The 24078-nt window shown below is 37.7% G+C and overlaps 1 protein-coding gene across 2 annotated transcripts in view; it reads left to right on the forward strand.

Moving 5' to 3' along the window:
* Positions 1–24078, forward strand: part of garem2 (GRB2 associated regulator of MAPK1 subtype 2) — a 79861-nt gene that overhangs the window by 45562 nt on the left and 10221 nt on the right. For both annotated transcript variants that reach the window (XM_088625461.1, XM_088625462.1), the window contains exons 3-5: positions 6792–6922; positions 13431–14618; positions 23001–23185. In XM_088625461.1, the coding sequence (XP_088481587.1) occupies positions 6792–6922; positions 13431–14618; positions 23001–23185 (1504 nt within the window). The remainder of the gene's footprint in view (positions 1–6791; positions 6923–13430; positions 14619–23000; positions 23186–24078) is intronic.

Below are 24078 nucleotides of genomic sequence, written 5' to 3' on the forward strand. Positions count from 1 at the left end.
TTGCGACTACTGCATGAAGGAATGTCAGTAGCTGTAGTTAGCAGTCTCACAGCCGAGACTGCTCCTTTCAAAGTGGAAACTGGGGTTAAACAGGCATGTATTTTGGTTTCAACCCTGTTTGCTATCTTAATTACAAACATCCTTTAAGGGGTGAAGCAATTGTAACCTATTGAGGCAAACCTCCAATGCATAATTTCCTTTACTATTGTATAAAACCTGCTAGATCTTGAGGGAAACATTAAAAAGAACCAAAATCTTTATTAACCTGCAACTCGCAATGATCCACAAATCTCCATAATTCACATTGATATTGACAAGAACACTCTAAAAAATATGTTAACATTACATAACAAAAATGTTATGTAATATGTTACCTTGACAGTGTGCTCTTGGCTAAGGCTGACATGGAGATGGAGATATGCTGCAGGATAAGCAGTGCCAGTAGGGCTTTTGTCAGGCTTAGGAGGAGAATTTTTCAGGATCAAGATGTCCAAACAAGAACCAAGGCAGCAAAAGGCAACAGTGCAAGAAGAAACTTTGCAAACCACATTAAAGATCATATTCATATAACAGTAGAATCCATAGATCATGTATTGACCTTACATCCATCTGCAGGTCCATAGTATTGGCCAAGAATCGGCATGCACTCTTTAAGAATCCTGTCTGGCTAAAGATCTAAGCTAATAGAAATTGGACATACTGTAGCTTAAAGTGACATATCAGTTTCACAGTATTACAGACAGTCACATTTTCAAAAGTCTTGAGAGCTGAACTACAGTATTTGCAGGGTAAACAGAAATTGAAATTGGGTTATAAGTGGGAGAAAAATCCTAAACAACAGAAGATGACTGAGTTCAAATTTAACTATTTTTTTCAGAGAAAAAATAATTTCAAAGAAGCAGTTTGATTTATCCCATTTCAAATTAAATTAAAGTACTTATTTATGAGCTTTTGACCAAAATTGCTGCTCCAACTTAACCTTTATGTCTGAGGGCTTTGGGGTCATCCTTAAACCATGGAGAATGATGTCTAGAGATGTCCATGAAAATGAAGTTAAAGTGTAATGAGTCTGAACTGGAGCTTCGGTATTTATGACTTTACTGAGAGCAGTAAACAACTCAACAATGTTATCTGGCAATACAAATATATTCTTAAATTTTTATTTTTACATTTTACCCACTGTAAGTGGTGTCAAACTGACCATGTTCAAAAACTTGGTAAGACAAAACAATACGTTTTTTTGGAAAATAAGTCATTTAGTAACAATGACTTACCAGACATAGATCTTACATTCAGCTGGCCTGTAAGTATGTTAGGGCTAGAATTTGTGGTTTCCCTAGTTTTTGAATTATAGTAGTCAGCTCAACAAAGAGGACACAATTTGAGAGATTCATACCACAATTTTGGTTTTTGCGTTTATGACGTCATCTCCTTATACCATAAATATCAGCTGCGCCAAAAGTCAGTAAAGTATAACCAGAGCGTTAGAATCCCATTCACCCTGCAGACTCATTTCAAATCAAAAGGCAAGGAGTGTGGGACAATCCCAGTTCATACATTTCTGGTTTAGAAAGATTTAGACAAAGGTAGTCATATACTGTATAATGCAGCCTGTAAAAAGGGCTCCTTAATAATAACTTTTAAGCAGCAAATACTGTAATTGTTTCCAAAATGTCTACATTAAAGAATGTTCTTAAACTCAAAATATTAGTGAAAGGTCATTTACTGTGAATTTCTGAAAGAAAAATTGCAGAAAAAAAGTATTAGAAGCAGTTTCCTCAGTGGCATAGAGATGGTAAGATTTTCAATATGTTTGAAAATTGTATGGTAAATATTGAGGCAGTAACAGATTCATAGTTGCCAACAGCAATAAAACAAAATGAGATTCAAAATCCAAACTAGCATTAGAGTTGTGTTTTAAAATTAGTTTCCGAAATAGGATTTAGTGGGTAACTTTTTCCAAAACAGCAGTGTTATTAGCAAATTAGATGGTAGATGTTAAGCAAGCAGTGGTGTAACTGTGGCCACGTCGGCAAGAGTAAAAAAACAAAAAAATCCCGAATCCAAAATAGAAGCAGAGTAATGTTTTAAATCAGTTTTACCAGTGGTTCTTCTAGATCATAAACAATAAAATGAGCAACAGATCTGCAAAATCTGTGCAAAAAAGATTTGTAGATACTGGTAGTATTTCAATCTGGTAGTTTTTGAAGTGCAAAGTAACTGTTTTCAAGACAGAAAAGAAAGTATTAATTTTCCCTCATATTGATTATCTTGCTGTTGTACTTGTTCCATCTTCTGGTAACATTCCTTTGATAAAGCATTTTCTTAACTTGGATAGGTCAGCTCTAGGCAGCTACATACAGTATATACTATATTTATACTAATGATCAAATCTGCCCTCTCCTGCTAAGGTAGCGCTACATAAAAATATGATTAGACAGTTAATGGGAACTTTCTGATTGTTTTACTAATTTTCTAATTGTAGTAAAGAAACCGCTACTGCAACTTTAAACAATGGTGATGAATGCAACATTAGTGAATACACACTGTTCTGAAGAGACAGGAGAGATAGGAGATTAGAAGTTGTAGAACAATATATCAAAAAGAGTATTCAGGCTCAAGAACTAAAGGTAGAGGTACAGTAGCAAGTCTCTGAAGTTACATGGGTTAGATTAAACAAAAAACATTCTAAAGGTACAGTGTTAGGCATTATTATTCAACATGTAATATGATGTAATTTAGAATTTGTTTTAAAAACTAAATTTGTTTTTATAGTAGTATATTAGTTTTCCCACATAAACTGGTAAAATCCTATAGGAATTTCAGCCGCAGAAACTGAAAATATTTAGTGGGTTAATCATTTCATTAGTGGGAGAAAACTGAAGGAGGATTAATATTAATACATTTTTTTATTTCTTGTTACATTTTTCTTTTTATCTTTATTTTTATTAATAATAGTTTTTTACTCAGTTTGTTGGAGCATCTACCAGAGAAAGTGTTTGTATTGACTTAGTCTTTTCAAGCAATCAAGACAGAGTAATGCAAAAGGGAGTGAGAGAACCAATAGGGAACTGATAATATCATAATAATAACATAATATAGTGGTGAGGTTGAAGTAAACTTTGAAACTGAGGCTGAAAAACTACAATAAACTGCAAGCAAAAAAAACCCACCAAGAGATTGATGGAAAAGAAGATTATGATAATTGTATAATTAATTAATTTAGTCTCATTTTGGAATATTATTTTTACAGTTTTGGTCACCACATTATAAAATATATAATGCTGCTCTGGAATTGGGTTCAGAGAAGAGCAGCCAAACACATTCTAGGGCTTATGGGAATGTACTGTAGTGACAGGTTAAAGAGCTGAACCTTTTTAGTCTTGAACAAAGAAGACTAAAAGGCATTCATCCAAGCATTCAGAATCATCAAAGGTGGAGATAGTCGACTGTTCAGTATAGACGGTGAAACATTGAACCAGAGGACACAAGTGGACACTATACTGTATGCATTTAAAAGCGAGAACAGGAGTGTGTAACAAGTTGACCATTTACAGTGCCTTGCGAAAGTATTCGGCCCCCTTGAACTTTTCAACCTTTTGCCACATTTCAGGCTTCAAACATAAAGATATAAATTTTTTATTTTATGTGAAGAATCACCAACAAGTGGGACACAATTGTGAAGTGGAACGAAATCTATTGGATTTTTGAAACTTTTTTAACTAATACAAAAATGAAAAGTGGGGCGTGCAAAATTATTCGGCCCCTTTACTTTCAGTGCAGCAAACTCACTCCAGAAGTTCAGCGAGGATCTCTGAATGATCCAATGTTGTCCTAAATGACTGATGGTGATAAATAGAATCCACCTGTGTGTAATCAAGTCTCTGTATAAATGCACCTGCTCTGTGATAGTCTCAAGGTTCTGTTGAAAGCTGTTGAAAGTTGCTTCTTTCAATAAAAAACTGAATGGAATTGAACATCAAAAGGCCACAATGAATCAAGAGTTTATAGGGAAGCTTGGAGTCACAGCACAGTCCAGTGAAGGTTTGAAGAAGTTTAATTGTGATGTAAATGGCCTTTTTGGAGAAAACTGAGGGAGACACACACAAGGTGCATTTCCCACAGTGCCTCAAATTTCAGTGGTGTTACAGAGGGTTGTCCAGCCATGGTCTTCCTATGTTATAATTACGAATGAGGGTTTGGGTGACTTTTACCAAAATGCTTCCACTTTTGGTCTTGTGGCAATTCCAGATGATGTTATCTCCACCTTTCAGCTATATTTGAGATGTCATGTGCAACAGCTGTGTTAAAAATTCACTCAAGCTAGGTCAGGAGTAATGATCACGCCAGTGCCAGATTTCTATACCATTTTAACATTTTTACATTTTTTCCATTGAGGAACGATATGATTTCATCAGGCAACTGCTCTGCTTATGAAAAAGTAAGCAAATCTATTTACACATTCAGAGATGATACAATTTGCAAAGGACACACACATGTACAGTACTGTAGGTATCTTGGTTTCAAAGTCATATTTTTTCTTCCACCAAAAGTTTAATTCTGCTTATTCATATCTTAGCATTGAGGGTAATGATAGCGGAATGCATTAGTGGAATATTAACAGGTTGAATAGAAGTTTTAGTAGAAATTTGGGTAGATTCTAATCTTGCACACTTCCACTTGTCTGTTAGATATGGTAAGTCTGTTAGATCAGGTAAGCCTGTGACTTCACCTAGCAGATCTCTTTTGTTCCTCTCCCACCACCACTTCCACACCCCCCCCCCAGGAACTACCTTGTTCAATCTTCACAACACAGAGAGAGCATCTGGGCGAGGCTGCCAAGCTCCCTCAGCCAGACAAACTACGCCAAATATACTCGGCAAAGTTTGTCTCTCCTTCACTTTGTATAAAGATCTAACCCAACTACTGAATTTCTTGTTAATAATACAAGTGCGGTTGACTTTGTGGGAGCAGATCAGATATACAACACATGCTTTGATTTATCTAAACGATAGATGAGATCTTGGATCAATGCATCATATTCTGAAATAATCATATTCATATTTTTCATGTATAGTATTTAAAGACTATACAGGGAATGTGGATTTTTTTCAGTGATTACAAGGAACAGTGCAGATCAAAAAAGTGACAAGACGAAGCATTGTGCATTGCCAGGCCGATGAGCTTTTCTATCAATCTGCTATTAAATGTCTGCATAGTTTTCTTTTTAATTATGCTCCATGGTTGGAGAGAGCTACTTTGGAAATGGGAAAGAAACTTGTTGCTAGGCAATGGAACTTGAAGGGTCTTCAGAGTCGTGTGAACTACACTCACAGCTGATAAACATCATCAGCACTGTCAAATATTCTGCAAGAAAATTCATTAAAAGCAAAGAATTGAACTCCTGGGTCAACTGGGCTGCTTAGCTGCAGTCACAGATGGGAAATCATTTACCTGTGACAACTAACTTGGAAACTGGCGTTGAGAACTTAGCAACTCACTAACACCACAGGAATTTCGTATAATAAGTAATTGGTCTTAAGTCCTTGGAAAATATTCTCCTGTTATTTAAAATATATATATATTTATTTTATTATGCAAACAATGCTCTTAAAATTTAATGACAATTTTAGTAAGTTCCAAAGTCTATTTTTTTATAGTGACCTTTACTTTTTTTTAATTGTTCAAGATCTTTATGGTTAAACAACAATGTTCCCTTGTTTCTTTTCTCATTCTCTTCCACCAAGTAAACATGCACCATTATCTCCAACCAAGTATCCTACCAAACCAGTACAGAGTGCTGATTTACTTCCAGACATTGAACTTTGGAATTTCCCTCAATATTAATGGTCTCATATAAAGAGTAATGAATAGCTCGTAGTGCACTTCAATTGGTCATTGCTAGTTGCTTTTGAATACTGAAATTCTTGTGAAGAGTTCTTCTACATAACACAAAGATTCCATTTCTAAAGCGCAATTGCAGTAATAAAGCACTAATAAAATGGACAAAAAGCAAAGAAATCCCAACTCTCACTTAGAGTGTGTACTCACTGTTCCAGGTACCAATGTTCAGTTATTTAATCCAAGGCAGGGAAACTCTTGTTTTTCTATCATCCTACATCTTATTCATCTTTGTATGTGCACTTGGCATCTCTGTAATACCTTTATATTGATTTATATTTCTTCAGAATATCATTATCATGCTCATTATCACAGTTACAGCAGCTCTTGAAATCAGAAGGATTTCATTCATGGCTCTGATTTACTTCTTTGTGCTCTTCTTTCGATCTTTCAATCATATCATTTCAATAACGGTAAAGTCAGAAAACAATCAAAGGATTAATTTTGACAGTACTATATACAGTTTTTTCTTTGCGATCCATTGACCTTTTTTCTGTTTTGAGAACGAGTGTGTCGCCATTTAATTGTAAATTAACGGATTAATTCTAGGAATAGTCTGGCTAATTTTCAGCATTACGCAAACTGCTCTTTATAGACCATTATAAAAATAATGGCAAACTCAAAGCACTATTAATTGGTCTCTTATGAATTCCTTCCATCCTCAGAGCACTCCATATGAACAATGAAACCTCTGCTTGAAAATGTATGAATAAACCTATAAAAATGATAAAATCATAGATACATTCTTTGCTTTTCATTCTGTCTGATCAACAAAACACACAAATGTTTAGAGTTTAGTGAAATAATATTACTGTACAAGTACAATACAAAGTATAATTTCTGTCCAAAGACTGGATTATCTCTAATTTCCATGTTTTTTTTTGTTACAGGGAAGTTTAAACTGTTGGACCAAGACCGGGATGTGAGAGAACCTATACAGTACTTCAGCAGTGTGGAGGAAATAGCAAGTGTGTTTCCTGACAGAGTATTTGTGATGGAGGCCATTACTTTTAGTGTGAAGGTTGGTGATGCTAAGCATACAACTGTATTTTGGTTGCAGAAATGTAAGAAAATGAAATAAGCATGTAGATGTGTTGAGGCTGAGTGCATAGTGAGGGCGCAGGGGCCTCTTTTAACTTTAATGTCTGTTATTAAATACCTTGCATACTGTTGTTACATAGGATTTTCACATTTTTGTATCATTTGATTTCTAACTCCTTTGGTGAGGTGTAATTATTGTGACTTTTAATTAATGTGGAATCATGCTCATAAATTAGTGTCTAAGGATAAAAAAGGTGTGATTTAGCAAGTATCCAGTGACATTTATTGACACGCTTCACTCTGGGAAGTAACATAAACTTTGGAATGTTAACAAAGTTGTCTGCGTTGTTTTATATCACTGTATCTGCATTGATTGTTAACCTTACCAAATTGCAACCCCAGCTGAGGGACCACACCTGGTGTCTAATAAGTTTGGAGTTTGTGACTTCTCTCTCAAGCTATTATACCTGCTGAAGGTCTGTCTCTGTTGATAACAGTGTGTGGAGTGTAGGATGTCAGATATAGAAGAGAAAAGCTAGGAGCAACAACAAAACAAAACCAGAGAGACAGAGAGTGCCAGCATTATACTCAATCTTCTACACTTTCTTAGTTGATAATACAAACCTATCATGCATTTGGGTGCTAAAGGGACTAGACTTGTATGTTACAGGGACTTGTATGTTTCTTACATGTTGTCCAGATGTCGCCAGTACAGGTCTGGGCTGTGCAATGAGCAGTCCTAGCAGTCCACTTTAGGCCTGGGTGTGCTGCAGCCAGAAAGTGCTAAGATCTGGTCTCTGACATATACAGTAGGGACCATGATGAATGGTAAGCTCAGCTCTTAAGTGCAGGTTCTCAGAGGGACTCTGCCTGAGTTTCTGGAGCAGACTTGCTATGGAGGAGAGTAAGTGTGGCTCAAGGGGAAGGCGACAGGAGGAAAGAGAGAATTCCCTCTCCAGTCAGTGCTCTACGGTGATGGAATACAGAAAGTTCAGTTCTAGGTAGTGACACTGAGATTTCGCTTAATGTCTGAGTGCTGAACAGGGAATTGACCTTGAAAAAGGAGCTCCATTGGAAGAATGGGGTACACCTCATTGATAACTTAATGGAGGCCTGGAGATGCCTCCTGAGTGAGTCTGCACAGGGTAAGACACAGACTGAGTTTCTGTGCAAAGCGCTGGTTGTTAGGGGCAGCACTAAGATGTGTGTCAGACCCAACCTGGATGTAACAGAAAGGATAACTCAACGCTGACTCTCCTGTAGGTGTTGCCAGTATGGAAACTGTAGCAGTTGGCTCTGTCAACTACAAGTCCCTCATCTCGCACTGGTTGGTACAGCTGCAATGATTGAATGGGAGAGCTGAGATAAATAACAATAGGAAACTTTATTTTGGGAGTCAGGATAAGAATAGAATTGCCAAATCAAAATAATACAAATTTGGAGATGTTTCCAAAGGCAGAATAGTCAGATTTATAGAACAAATTCAGGTCATCTTAAAACACACTGGATATTCCCCAAAACTTTCAATTTTGCAATAGTCTAGGCCAGGAGTTCCCACCCTCGGTCCTACAAAGTCCCAGTCTAGTAAGCTTTATAGGCCAACTGAAATGACCTGTTTGTTAATGTTGGGAATACTTATACATTATTGATTTATAAAACAAGAAATTCATTAGACCCTCATCCTAGAGGTTCGACAATTTCTGATGCAAACTATTTCTAAATTGCTTACAATGACAAACCATTAGCCAACATGTGTTTCCATATGTGAGATAAAGCCTTCTGATGGAATTCAACTTTCAAAGCATTTCCCTGCAGTCCAATTTTGCTCTGCTTGTTCTTCTGAATTAGTTATTTTGAAAAAGAAAAACATTAATTTAATTTATGTTGTCCACTTTATGTCAAACTTTATAGCATTCAAACACCCACCAGTTGTCAGAAAGCCACTTACTTCCACTTGTGTCAGTAAGTGCACAGGACTTGGGTGCATTGCAAAGTGCACAGCAAGCATACAGGGATAATTCTGAGAATCACCCTGACTCTTATACCTTTAGTGGCGGGGAGAGAAGCAGAGTAGCAAAGTATCTTGCAAAAGCCTATGCAAACATGCAAATTCCCCACAAAAAGACTCTTTAGACTGGAATTGAACCCAGGACCCAAGAGCAGTGAGGAAGCAGCACTCACTGACATGTGGCGCCGCTATGCCGTTCCAGCTTGATCGCCTAGATGATAACAACTATCACGATCATGCTTTTCCAAAAACACCAATTGAGAACAAATTCTGCTCTGGACCAAACATTTTTAAAAAACTCCCTGCTAGTCTCTGTGGGATGTGTTGCCGTGGCATATTTACTTTAGATTTCCACATTCTCCAATCCTGCCAAGAAATCCCAGCGCCTCACAGAACTGAATACTACACAGCTTTGGGCTACTTCAGGAAACCCTAACATGTTAATGGAATGATGTGAGCTTATGACAAAGGGGAAGATTTTTGCAGTGCTGGTTCTGAGTCTTTTGAGCTTTTCTTTTGAACATAGTTTTTTTGAGACCAGTAACTGCAGGTTAGGGGTTTTGTTCTGTGAATGTGCATTTCGTGAGAAGTAATGTACTGTAACTGGCTGATGATCCTCTCTGTCAGTGTCCTTTTAGTCTCCTGAAAGGGGCTTTGTGGCTGTGGCTTTCTTTAGACAGGGCTTGTCCGTAAATTTGAAGTAAAGGGACATTAAAATGTATAATGCGGAGAAGTGATTTTTATGAGTTAGTCCTGTGTAGACCAAGTTTACATGCAAGTTTTGAAATACAATAATAAATGTTCTAATTTCAGTTGCTAATGATTTTTCTGACTGCATTTTACCGTTATAATTTTGGTTGTTGAGACATTTCACTCAAGTCATTTTCGGTTTAGTTCAAGGATAAAGTGAAGTAATAGTAGGTCTTTATTGTGTCTGTAGTGGAAACACAAGATTATGTACAATATATAGATAGAACCCTGTTGTTGGAACAAAGCTGCTGGAACTCGATTTTTTTAAAATTAATGAATATCTTTTAATTTCTTAAGGAAGGCAACAAATGAATAGAAACCACTTGGCCTATCTATTCTGCTTGGTAGTTTGTAGCTAATTGATCTAAGGATCTCATCCTGCAGTTTCTTGAAAAAGGCCAGGGTATCGACAATCACATTGCTGAGTAGCTTCTTCTATACTCCCACAATTCAAGAACGTAAGAGTTGTTATACTATTTTCCTTTTACTATCATTTTAAAAAGTTGGAAGTTGTGTCAGAGTGGAAAGTACATCAGCATGCCCTATGACTTGGGCATTGTACTGGATTCTTGACAAAATCTTGAAAATTTTTTTTTTTTGTAACTGAATCTTCAGACGTTTGAAACTTAGTGGGTTGTTCTTTGTCAAATCCATTACAAAATGATGATCATGACAAAGTGATTGGTCATCTGGTTCTGCCACTGTATTACGTTTTGGTAAAAATAAATTCTTTCTCTGAAAAACTTTAGGATGAACAAAAGCAAAACATGATATATATACAGTAGGTCAAGAGTTTTCCTGGCAAGATGTTATGTTAAAAAAATATGGCTGCAATAAGATTATATCTATAAGATAGATGCAATAATTTAAATTGAAGGCATACAGTAGGTAATTTGGACATATTGCATTATACTTTTGTGATAGACAGTAGTGTAACTAGGATAAGCATATGAGTCTTGGACTGGAATCGAGACACGATGAGATTTTAAAACTGCACTTAAAACCCATACGTTTTCTAACCATGTCTTCTAATTCATGGTTGTATTGGAGTGGGGGAGCTGGAGTCTATACCAGCAAGCGACAGGTGCAAGGCAAGGTACACCAGTGCATAGCAGAACAGACACACAGAAACAACACAGGTATGCATACTCACTGCTAAGGCCAGTTTTCCCAGAAGCTAGTTAAGCTATGTTTATGTTTTTGGACTGTGAGTGGAAACCGTAGCATCTGGAGAAAACCCATGTGAATACAGGGAGAACATACAAACTCCACGCAGATAGCAACCACGGTCCAGGATTGAACCCAGGGCCCCAGCACTGTGAGGCAGTTATGCTAACCACTGTGCCACCCTTGCTCTTAAATTGATAGATATTCATTCGTGAATGCAATTTTTTTACCTTTGCCGAGATTAAAACTGGTGCTTAATTCCCATGCCCAATAAACCTGTAATACTCATCAGCTATTCACTCTTAAACCTAAATAGAATGGGCACTTTCAAATCTCTCAACAACATTGTTCAGCTGTTCATTGATATGATAAATTCTCAGCTCAACAAAAGCATGATATGAAACTTATTAATTCATGTCTTTCAATTTTCAGGGCAGCTTTTGAAATCCCAGTCTGCCTTAAAGTGACCTGGTGAACATAGAGTCATATGGTCCGATACAAAAATCCATCAGTGCTGAATTCAGAAATAATATTGCTTGTGACCTATGACTTCTTCTTAAGGTGAAATACAAAACAGTCTTATAGCTCCTTTGAGACTGCAAAGAGGGTCATGGATATTCTGAGACAGGAATATCCATAAATGTTCTGTCAAAACACACTCCTGACTGTTAAATAGTGGTTTGCCCACATAGTGATTGCTGCTTGCCGCCAACTTTTTTCTGATTTAAATAGCATACTTTAAGCAGCTAAAGTAAATTTAAAATACTTGTGATACAGGAAAAAAATGTTTATGACTAAATTGTGCAATGTGTGGCACTTCTGTACAACTGTGTCTTCCCCAAGATACTTATAAAGAAATAAAACTAATAAGTGGTATTATTTAACAGACATTCTTGAAATGGTCATATTCTAATGTTAAACTTCTACGCTCCTACTGTACATAGAAAAACTCTCGTACTGCCCACTCTCCACACCTCTTTTCTAGCACCCTCCACCCCAACTCCATATTTACAGCTGCTCTCTGGCTCATTCCTTGGAAGTGAAAGCCCTGAATTTCCTCAGCCAGGATAATTAGCACCAAATTATAAAACTCCTTTATATTGGCTGTCTTATTTCATCATTGTTAGAATTTGACTGAACTACCAAATTGACATAGTGGCATGCCAGTGGCATGGTTGTACTTTTTTCTGATCCATTGGCAGACTTGTCTTTTTGTTTGGTGCATACAGTAGTTTTAGCATTCCGATTATGATGTAGGTGCATTTCTCAAAGATTACTAACACTTACTGTTATGATATATTTGAGCTATTTTAGCAGGAATATCACAGTTCCTGTAATACATTCCAACAGCATTATGTACTACAAATAGAATTATATGGGTTTTGGTGTTTGGCTGTGTGGTGTTAGAAGGAATATGTGATAGACTTTCCTGAGAAGTATATTATAATTTTCTCATAATGCAGCCTAGATCTTTTGTTCCAGCAGATGGTGCATCAGCCATTTTACAAGAATATTTCTGTTAAAAGTTCCACATGACTGAACCTTTTAAAATCTGCATTACTGTCAAATGCCTGAGCATTTACTGTCACTTTCAATTACACGTTTAGGAGGAAAAAGTGGCAGTTCAATATTGCCTCCGAGTGGAAAAGGAATTGTATAAACTGTTAAATCTGAATAAAAGAAGAAGAACTATTTAAAGGCATCCTGTCCTCTTTCAAAATTCTCCTTTTACGTGTCTTCCTGTATTTTTGTCAGGAAGCACTTCAGATAACTACTTACTTCCTTGCCTCTAGAACAGTGCATGGTTACTGTAATACTTTCATAATACATATAGATTATATTATATTATATAGATTATATAATATTTATTTTGTTGGGTCACTTCTTTATTGGGATTTATTAAATATTTGTTATATGTGTGATATATGTGTAATGGGTTGGCTTTTATTTTGTTGTTTGCTTGTGCTTTGTTAATTTAATGATGTTTTATTGGTCAAATGTGATAAAATAGTATATTGTGAATACCTATATCTGTTTTATGTTTCTGAAAATGTTCTGACCATCTCATATACTTTATTAGTGCTTCCTTGGATTATTTACAGTCTGTTTCCTGAGGTTCAGGACATCAAAAATAAAGAGATTTGATCACAAATGCAACAGTGGCCTTGAGATCTCAAAACCCATCCCTTTGCTGTAGTAAGTCACAAGATTCCAAGTTGCTTTTATCAGTTCTTTCATCACGACCTCATGCATATTTGCTTTTCTTCTTTCTAATTTCTGTGCAGGTTTGTTATGCAAACCCAGATTTTGTTGCAGTTAATTTGCAGGTGAAGGCCACACAACAAATATGAAACACAAACAGCATAACAGAATCCCTCATTTGGAAGGACTGCTCTTACGTGAATTTTATCATCTATTATTTTCTCCCCATTTGCCACATTTTATTGTGTTGTGGCTTTACTTTGTTTAAGACTTCAGTGTCAAATGCCCCATTTGACTGGCAATTCAATCTCAGGTAAAGTTGAAACTGGCCATGCCTCACTTGTGTATGCTTTCATTGCAGGTTGTTTCAGGGGAATTCAGTGAAGACAGTGAAGCGTATAATTTCACACTGCATGCTGGTGACGAACTTACACTAATGGGCCAGGCTGAAATCCTGTGTGCCAAAACAGTAAAGGAGAAATCCCGTTTCAACACCATCCTCCGGAAGCTGGGCAAGTCCAACACCTTGAGCAAGCAGGTGAAAGGCAAGATGCCCTGCCTGATCTGCATGAACCACCGGACCAACGAGAGCATCAGCTTGCCCTTTCAGTGCAAAGGCAAGTTCAGCACACGCAGCCCTTTGGAGATCCAGATGCAAGAGGGCGAGCACACAATCCGCAGCATCATCGAGAAGGTCCGACTGCCGGTTAATGTTATGGTACCAAGTCGCCCTCCCAGGAACCTTTACGATCTCCACATTATCCGGGAAGGCCACCGCTATAAGCTGGTGAGCATCATTTCCAAGACGGTGGTCCTATGTTGCATTTTGAGGAAGGAGGAAGTGACCCCTTTTCACTTCCTGCTGCTGACGGATATGCCCCGGTTCTTGCTTCCCGAGGGCTTGCTCCGGGGGGATCCCCTGTTTGAGAAGGCTGCTCACGAGACCTCTCTTTTCTGTCAAGAGCATTTCAACCCCGACGAGTATTCTAAGGCGGTGCGGGAAGTGAAAACGGATTTCACAGAGGAGTGCACCAGCCCCCGGCGCATCCGCGTTTGCCTTCAGGGCTTTACTTCCAACTCGCTGAACTACGCACGTGAGGAGCTGACCCAGTCCTTCCAGCGTCTGTCCCTGTGTGTTTACAGTGGCACGCTGATGCACACCAATGGGGACCTTCACTCTCAGGGCTGTAGGGATTCCTTAGGGGAGCAGCAGGTTATGCCACACGAACTCCTGACCCCCAACGAGGGAGGGGAAGGCGAACGGGAGTATATGACGCCTGACTGGGTAGAAAATGAATTCCGAACTGCAGATCAGCCCGAGATCCCCTATGAGGAATTATGGACCAATCAAAACCCTGGGAATTATACAGAAGCCAGCGGGAATCCAGCGGTGTCAGAATGTGGAGGAAAAGGGGAACCAAATCTAATTTCCTTCCATTCATCCACATCATCTTTAGATGGAACTATGGGACCCTCACACATTGCTGTCAAGCAAATGGAAGAGAACAAAGTGCCAACTCCACCTCCTGTACCTCCCAAATCTGAAGCTGTAAGTACTGCTTGCTCCTTAGCTCGTTATCCTTAGATGGTAGTTTTGGGTCAGTAACACATCAGTTTCTTTTATTTACAGTATAGGTACATAGTTAATCATATAAGTAATTCTGAGACTGAGTCTCAGACTAAAATAAATATGTCTATATGAATCAAGCTTTAGTGCATCTGGTAGTACTTCGCCCATTGTTTGTTTTTGTATTGCTTACTTTTTCTTAAGACAATTGATTGGCAAAAGCAAATATTATAACTTAAACAAATGAATACTTATCCGCACCATATCTCATCTTTGAAAAGAATGATATCATAAAATAGGTACGGTTGCAAATCAGAGGAGGCCTATTTAGCCCATTTGATATTTAGTAGCTAATTGATCCAAGGATCTCCTCCAGCCAATTTTTAATAGAAGCCAGGGTATCAGCAACAACTTAGTAGCCTATTCCATTCTCCCACAATCCTTTGTGTAGAGAAGTACTTCCTGTTCATGGTGTGAAATGTATTTCTCCATCGTTTCCACTTGTACCTGCTGGTTGTGAAGAAATCTGCTGGGTTGCCTTGTCAACACCTTTGAGACTTTGTAATACTTGCATGAGGTCACCTTGTGGTCTTCTATTTCCAGAACTAAAAAGGTCCATTTTATATTTAAATTGGTTTTTGATACCTACATTAAACATTATCTGCCAGGTGCTTGACCAGCCTTAAATGTTATCTAATTCTTGAATTTCATTTGCTGTTACACATATTTGCCAATTCTCCTAACTTGGTATCATCTGCAAACATGACTAGTGTTCTAACTATACCAGAACCTAGATCATCAATATAAAGGAGTAGTGAAGAATAGTAGAATTAGTAGAAAAACAGTGGTCCTGTAATACTTCTTCAATTACAAGACATACAATATTTTCATGTCCTTCAGAAATTAATGCACTGACATACTGCTCTTTTTCCAAAGCAATCAGCATGTGTATCTTTAAATCAGTCAGATACTAGTTTCTTTCAAACAGGACTGCAGTACCAGAACAGTATTAATATTAACTGTTCTTTGCTTTAAGTTTTTGGAGCCTTTAAAACCTGTCCCTTAGTTAGTTTATTGTCTTCTTTAGAGTAGAAAGGTCAGCATTGCTGCCTTGTGGTGCTGGGGTCCTGGGTTCAGTTCTGCACCTGGTGATGCTGTGTGAAGTTTTTATGTTTTCCCCATGTTTGCACGGGTTTTCTCTCACAGTCCAGAACCGTACTGGTAGCTTAAATGATATCTGGGGAAATTGGCCATGGTGTGTGTGTGTTACGTCCCAGTGTGTGTTCTGTGTGTGTTTTTTCTATGTTCCACACTGCTGACCCTTGATTGTTCTCCCTTCCCCATTGGCCCACCATCACTCCACTGTTTCAGTATGATGTCATCATTAATTAGCCCTCAGCCAATCAGAACACATCTTATTCACTATATAACATGGAGGCTTTCAGAAAGAAAAGGCCTTTCGTTTGACTTCGGTCCTGTTTGGTTTTGGTTATCGCTTCGCTCCTGGTTATTGCTTCGGCTTCGTTTGTCGGTTTGTTTTGCTTTGTGTGTGTGTATTTTCGTATAGCTTCGGCTTTGTTGTTTTGTTGTTTTTTTTGTTTGTTTCTTTGTATTTTCGTTTGCTTGTGTGTTCATCCTTGTTTTGTCATTTCCTTGCCCCAGTGTTACATGTTTAACTTTTGTGTTCTTTTGTACCCTGCTCCTGTTTATTACTCTTGTTTTCCCTTATTTGTCTTCCTGGTTCACTTGTGTTTTTGTGTGAACTTTTGTATATAAGGTTAGTTTAGGTTGTTGGGTACACTTACACACTTAGTTGATTTTGTATTAGTACACTAGTTTAGTACGGGTGAGTGCCGTTTGTCTTGTATGGTTTTACAGATTAGCTAGGGTGTTGAAGACGCCGAAGACCATGTGTTTCGGGTTTTCTTTTGTAGTCAAATTAGCTTTCCCTCACTGTCCTAGCCAGCTCCATTTTGTTTGTTATTTTCTTTTCTTTGGCACCACTCTAGTTCCTTACTCTTGTTATCACGCTTCCTAGTCCCTCGCCAAAACCCCCCTGCTTCCAAAAGAATTATCCTAAATGTTACACCCCTTTTCCCCTAGACACTTGGGGTCGTAACAGTGTGTGTTTGAGTCTGTGTGTGCCCTGCGATGGACTGGTGTCCTGTTCAGGTTGTATTCTGCTGGGTGCCCATTGCTTGCTGGTATAGGCTCCGGCTTCCTTGTGACCCTGAATTTGAAGAAGTGGTTAGTAAAAGGGTGGATGGATTGAGGGGTGTAATGTCATAGCTTAGCACTCAGATACACATACATTCAATAAGCCTGAAAGAATTTTAGCTTTCACATAAGGCCCCATATGGTGCACTCTTTTCAGTGTTGTATAAGACAAGGCATAAAACAAATGTTGGGAATATGATGGCAATATGGTGGTGACATCTTAATGTTTCTTTCTGTTACTCCTAGTTCAGTTCCCTATATATTCAGCATTTGATAACTTTAGTAGATGCTCTGGACATAACGTTAAAATCAATGGTCAAAATCCTTTACCTCTACAGCCCTGTTGTATGACAGCTTCTCTTTCAACCCCATGTTTCTATTCATTCAGGTTTAACTTACCTGGATTTGAAGATTTCCTGTAATTTTCAGCAGACAAGTAATGGACCCAGTCTGTTATACTATACCTAGTTTCATTTAGAGAGGGAACAGCCAGGGCTCTCATGGATGACAGTACAGTGCATCAGGGGTCTTGGTAGCTTTTCTGTACCTAATTTCAATAACAACAATTGGTATTTCCAGTAGAGTGTGTTTTGAACATGCTTGGATTCCACAGCATTAGCCTCAGGGAGCCTAACTGAGGAAGCTTTAATGAAGTCAATTAGGCACTGGGATGTCTTAAATTCTGCTTGTAAGAGAGGTTTTGTCTCTTTTCAAAAAGGACCAGTCATTGCAAACTCACATTTGGAGGAAAGTCAACTGCTTTCTTGGCAGCCCCAAAAAAATTTCCGAAGCTTTCACCAATTTGGAACAATTTCCTCTTGCTGACAGGTTGTCAGTCCTTTACTTACCCACCCTTAGTGATGTCTTTGATCACCATGGCCTGTGCATGTTTCAAGAACTGAGGGGGAGTTCCTCACTCCCTCAGCTTACCTACTGTATTTGCTTTATCTCAGACTCTTTTGCCCTTTGTCCCAGTGGAGTGCCACGGGGCACTGCTTTAACCTGTCACCAAGTGGCTTATGTGGTTGTTTCAAATGTGACCACAAGGATGTTCCTCTCCATATGACATTAATCTCTTGTCAAAAATTGGTCTCTACCCAGGTGCCTTAGTATTGTATAAAGAATTTCAGAAACTGGATGTTAGTCCTTATTGAGTGTGGCACGATTCTCTTTCTTTAAAAAACCTAACATACCAGCTGTATGTATTTACAAAACCCCACTTTGATGGTTTGTGATGACGATATCTCCTGCTTAGGTTTGCCCAGATCTGGTACCTACCTTTAAGTGTTTTAGGATTCAGAATTAGGACCTTGGATATAATGGTGTGACTTTTCCATTGAGCCCATAAGCACTCAATTATCAAGCACATTCAAGCACAAACATTTTTGATTGCCGAACTAATTGCAGCTAAATAAATCTGTTTTATAAAGCCGGGTAGAGATAGATACTTTTAACTCACACTTGGTTATATTGATTTGTGGAAACTATTCTGGAAAGAAAACTAAAGAAATTATTAAATTTTACTAGGGTAGAAACATGGATGGGTGATCAATTGCAACTTCTTGATTCAGAACATGTTTACTAAGCTCCTTTTGTCTTTGTTGTGTGAGCTTCTGCATTTTTTTTTGTTTTATTAATTTCAAAATTAATACAAAAGTTTGGAAATAAATGGTACAGACAACTTCAGTATAGGACTTCTCAATTCTGAGTTTTATCATGCTTCCAAAGCAGTTTAGTTTTCTACAGTATATAGAATTACAGTATACTTTATATAACAAATGTATATTTAATTAGCTATTGTAGCCAAACATGTAAAGCTTATATAACATCTCTCTCTATATATATATCAATTATTATATATAAAATCAAGAGCAGGGATAAAATCCTTTGTAATAATTCATGCAACTGATACTCTCACATATACAATAGAACAATCTCTGTGTTAATGGCCAAGGAGAAAATTATAGGTAAGCAAGTTAGGAGATTTTGTTTTAATATAACTGGTCTTTTGCAGCCAACACACAGAATCACTATATTTTTACATTTGCATTCCTGTGCTTTGATTTTGCATTTTGAAATCATTTAGCAAATGAAAAATAAAAATATCAAAAAATAATTAGCAGTACTTAACATTGTACACGGTGCCTAAGCCCTGAAGTCTTCCATTGAGTTTGGTTTTCTGTGTAGAACCAAGCAGAGGAGTTGGCTGTCAATAGCGAACAGACTTTCCAGCATATTGCTCTTCTCTGAATTATACCCTCTGCTGACTTCCTCACAAAGCCTTGCATGTTCCCCTATAATTTGTCAGTGTCACAATCTAGTGAGAACCTGGCATGAAACTGCCCAGATTTCTCCCACGTCTGTCATTTCAAAACTATAATATGAATGCTTGCAACTGGCTTGCGATCCTGCCCTTTTCTTTCTGTAATCATACCATTAAGAGGTTAGATCGCAGTGTCAGCCAGTTATAATGTTCTATAGACCTGAGCAATGGTATTTGTTTCTATATTGAGTTTTTACATCCCATTTATTCAGATTATTTCTAAACTGTACTAGTCATCCCTAATATACATAGCCTTAAGACTTAAGATTTAAGATTATGTACTGTACACTATCTCTTGTAATAGGATAAAGGTTTGAGTTGGTTGCAATACTGGCTGAAACACAATTTATATGTTCGATTATTTTAATTTACCTACAGATTTTACTTCTCTAACTATGGATATTTAAATATTTTTATTACCCTTTATATACAGTAGACAATGGAGTTTTTCTCTGCAGAGGAAAAGAGCTTTAAAAGCTTATAAGGAACTGTTTTCCTTATGTTGCCTTACCTATGTTATTGTGTGTACAGTATGGGACAGTGTTATTCATGAGACCATTCAGTTAAATCATTTCTTTTTTTTATCTGTAGAATTGTCGTTTGAAGTCTTTACCACATGTTATACAGAGAAGCTTTTGTCCTGTTTGATCAGAAATGCATCTTAATCTATGTCCCATGGAGCATATTTATCTATTTAACGTTGTGTTGGTAAAATCACCATTTTTTCTTTTAAAGTGATATCTGATATTCAGAGTAAAAAACAACAGATAGGAGCCACCTTGTTATGATTGGATGGGTCTAATTCTGGGTAATTCTAAACTTCATTGTACTGGCAGAAAGCCTTCAGGAGGCATGAAGTTGTTTCAACTTCCTGTACAGTCTAGTACTGTCAAATGAAGTGATGTGATCTTTTTTCATCTACCCATCTATTTTCTTACTGTTTCTTCCAATTCAGGGTCGTGGGGGAGCCAGAGCCTTTTCCAGCAAACAACAGGACCAAGGCAGGGTACATTCTGGACAGAAAGCCAGTCCATCGCAGGGCAGGCAGACATAAACACACAAACACCTAGGGCCAATTTTCCTAGAAGCCAATTAACTTACCAGTATGTTTCTGGACTCAATGAGGAAACAGGAGCACCTGGAGGAAACCCATGCAAACCAAGGCAGAACATATAAACTCCACACAGATAGCACCCACTCAGGGCTCCAGAACTGCAAAACAGCGACACCAACCACCGCGCTACCGAGCCGCTCCAAGCTTTTTTCAATGCTTCTTAAATTTTAAAACCACATTTTTATTTTCCCCTTCACAATGGCTTTGTTTATTATTTTTCTTTTTTAGAATTTTAACATAATGACTTAAACCATTGCTTACTGCAAGCTCTACTTCTGTATGAAAAAAATAAAGTTGTTTCAGTGTGAAGGGCTTTCTTTCACTTAAAATAATATCCATTAATCTTGTGTTAATGTGCAACAAAATACTTTGATTATAGGAAAACTGCAGTGCAGTAAGTACAGTACTGTATATTGTAACGCTACGGGATTCACGTGGGCGCCCTCGCCGCTACCACATCAGGTCGGCCCTCCCACCGTCGGGGACTCGAACCTGGGTCTCTGGCGTCACTCAACAGGGACCCAGCCAGTTGAGTTAAAGAGAGATCTCCTCTCAGCCCAGCGGCTGCGGCCCCTGCTATTCACAGTGGAGGGCGGTGACGTCACCACTCTGGTAAGCCAGCTCAGATCTCGCAAGCAATGGAGGCCATATGTGTTACAATATACTGCAAGATGGTGATTATAGTGATCACTGGAGGAAAATGTATACAGAATGTAAACAGAATGCTACTATAGATAGTTTAGTATAGTTTTATAGTTTTCTGACATATGGCCAGTGAGCCATAATAAATAATTCACACAGTTTAAAATAGCTTTTTAATGCAGTTCCAAAAGAGAGGAAATGTAATTTTCAGTATCTCCTTCGCTGAACAGCAACTCCTTGCTTATTGCAGTAATTTGCTTTTACTTGTTTTTTTTCAGCAGCTTTTGGAAAGGATCATTCATTTAGGTGTATAAATATTTTAAAAACCAGGAATAGGGTTCAGATTAAGCATTTAAAAGCAAGTGGAGGCCACGTTAACTCTTGGATCAATTAAAATATGCCAATATTCCCTCTATATTTCTGACAACAATATTGTTACATTTTTGTTGTTCTGTGCATTGTACTGTATATTACTGCTATTTTTTAAGGAATTCAGCTATGTGCATAATATCTAGTGAGAGTATCTAGCAATTTGAAGTAATACTGAAAATCTGAATTAAATGCATTATTTAAATTTTGAACAGTTTAATGTGGAAATAAAAAAGGAAAAATCATAACAGGGTTGCAAGCCTTTATTTGATCGCTACAAAAATATTGGAACAGAAATTCAATTTTTTTCAAACTCAGATATTTTGTGTTCTGTGTGTATTTCAGCCCTTGGCCTTTTAATGGCTTGGATGGTTTCTATAGTGATGAGTAAACACACTTCCTGTCAACAAATTTCCATCTTACGCACTGAATCCAGGGCATGGTAGACATATGTCAACACAAACAGCATGATTACATTGTAAAGCTAAAGTACAGGTTTTTTTTATTGAGTTTTAGTATTTACCAAGATGATGACTATTATTACAGTATAACGGTATGAAGATACTGTACAACCTATTATTCTTGTGTGCTGTTGGGCATAGGTGACTGCAATATAAATGAGCAAATAGTAAAATGGTTTGTACTGCATATTGCTGCTCAGACATGACTGTACTGTACATCTTATTTGGTTCGGGGTACAGTGCCGAGCAGAGAAGCCTTTCCCTGGAATGTTACTGCACTGCAGTGTAGGGAAGATGTGGACTCACAGTCGTAAGACTGGGTACTCAAATACTTGAGTGAACTGTGAACACTGCTGTTGTACCCTAGCTTACTGTTTAGGAGGGAGTCACAGCACACAGTCTAGTGCTATGGAAACTAGAAACATAGAGCTCAACCTACACTCAGAGCAAATGCCTCTACTCCTTCCCAGATCACTGTATTTGTGTGAAGTTTGTCTTATGTTTTTTTTAACATACAGTATTTATTTCCCACAGTGCTCCTAAACACTCATGTCTGTGTCATTTTCTATATCCAGATGGCTAAAACTGTTAGGTTTCTGGGGGTGGAACTCTGTGACCAGAAAGATCATTTGTTCTATTGTAAAATCCAGCAATATATGCTTTGCCATTGAAGAAAGTTTCCTCCCTTTCCCACAGACCTTGAGAATGAATAGCTTTGGTTTCAACCAAACCCAGAACGTACCAAAAATGAGTGCTTGTTAATGAAGGGCCTAAACAACCTAATATGGTTATGTCTCCAGAGTATCTTAAAAATAAGCCTTTTGTTATTTTCAAAATAGGAACTCTATTCAGATTATTCCCTATCTAAAATTGAATATTGATGGGAATTCGACTTCAAGCTTGACTTCAAGAACAGGAATAAAAACATTTGAATAAATCAATCATCCAATTAAATAAGAAATCAAACACATTCTGTTTATATATTACACTATATTTCTAAAGAAGGAAATAGGGAAACTAAATTAATCAGATTCTGCTTGGTAAGTAAAGAATATGCTCTTAATATTATGGTACCGTACTTGGTCTGATATCTTATGTTCAGATGATGTACTGTATGCAGAGTAGAATAAATGGTTAAAAGCACAGCTAATGGGTAGAAATGAACTGTGTCCACATGAATATTATGAAAAGAAAGAATTCCAGTGGAATTACAGACAATTTGTTCTTTGTTTGTACAGGTGAAAGAAGAGTGCCGCTTTTTAAATGCTCCCCCAGTACCTCCAAGAGGCAGCAAAGGAGTTCCTGCTCCCAGCCCCCCAGTTCCTCCTCGATTTCCAAAGGCCCAGCTCCATCAAACCCAGACCCAACCCAACCACTCACCAAACCCCAGCCTCTCCTACTACTCCTCCGGTCTTCACGACATGTAAGCGCTTCGCCACAGTCTTTCTCAGTCTAAATGAAATGTGATGTGAAATGTTTTGAGTTCTCAGCAGAAATTGTTAGTAGAAATCCATACAGCAATTTAAACCTGACAATCCTAGGACTTCTTTTTTTTTTTGCAAAAGTGAAAGTATTCACACAGATGTGATAGCCATATCCAGATTTGGCCTTTATGACTTCTCCCCCGCACAAATGACTTCGCTATTAAAATCTGTTTCCTGTCCATTTCCCCTTTTGTGTTGTTCCCATGCTCTAAAGGCTTTTTGATGCACTAGAGCAGAAGAACATATTTCATCCTTGAGGTGTGTGTTCTGCAGTGTAAGGACAGTAGTTTGGCTGGGACACTGTTACATTATTATGTATTTTAAAACAATAACCCTGCTAATTACTCCTGTTGTCCAGAAGCGCTTTCCATTCTTGGCCCATTCTTAATAGAACAGTCCATAGCCACAGAACAGCAGAAGAAACAAAGGCTGAAAATAATTCCTACCTGTCTATGTACAAAACTTGCTAAGGACCACATCTTGGACACCTTTCTGATTCTGACAGCAGTCTGAAGTGCAATACAAATGTAGAGTCCCAGAGGAACTCATTATTGTTACAGGTTATCATTTCGCATGACTCCAAACTTGTCCTTCCAGAGAAATTGACATGATATATTGTATGTGTTTTGTTACTGATTATGTGCTGCCAAGATGATTATATATATACTGTATATTACATATGGCGTTTCTGTAAAATTCCAAAGATTAGAAATATTCCCCTTATGGCAATTGAACAAAAAGTAAAAAACATCATGAGCATGATTTTAGATAAAATGAATATTGTGTGATACTGTAATTAGGTCGTGTTGGATGTCTTAAAGAATAGACTGCA

The sequence above is a fragment of the Lepisosteus platostomus genome, chromosome 3, assembly GCF_059453375.1.
Source record: "Lepisosteus platostomus isolate fLepPlt1 chromosome 3, fLepPlt1.hap1, whole genome shotgun sequence".
Taxonomy (NCBI): Eukaryota; Metazoa; Chordata; class Actinopteri; order Semionotiformes; family Lepisosteidae; genus Lepisosteus; species Lepisosteus platostomus.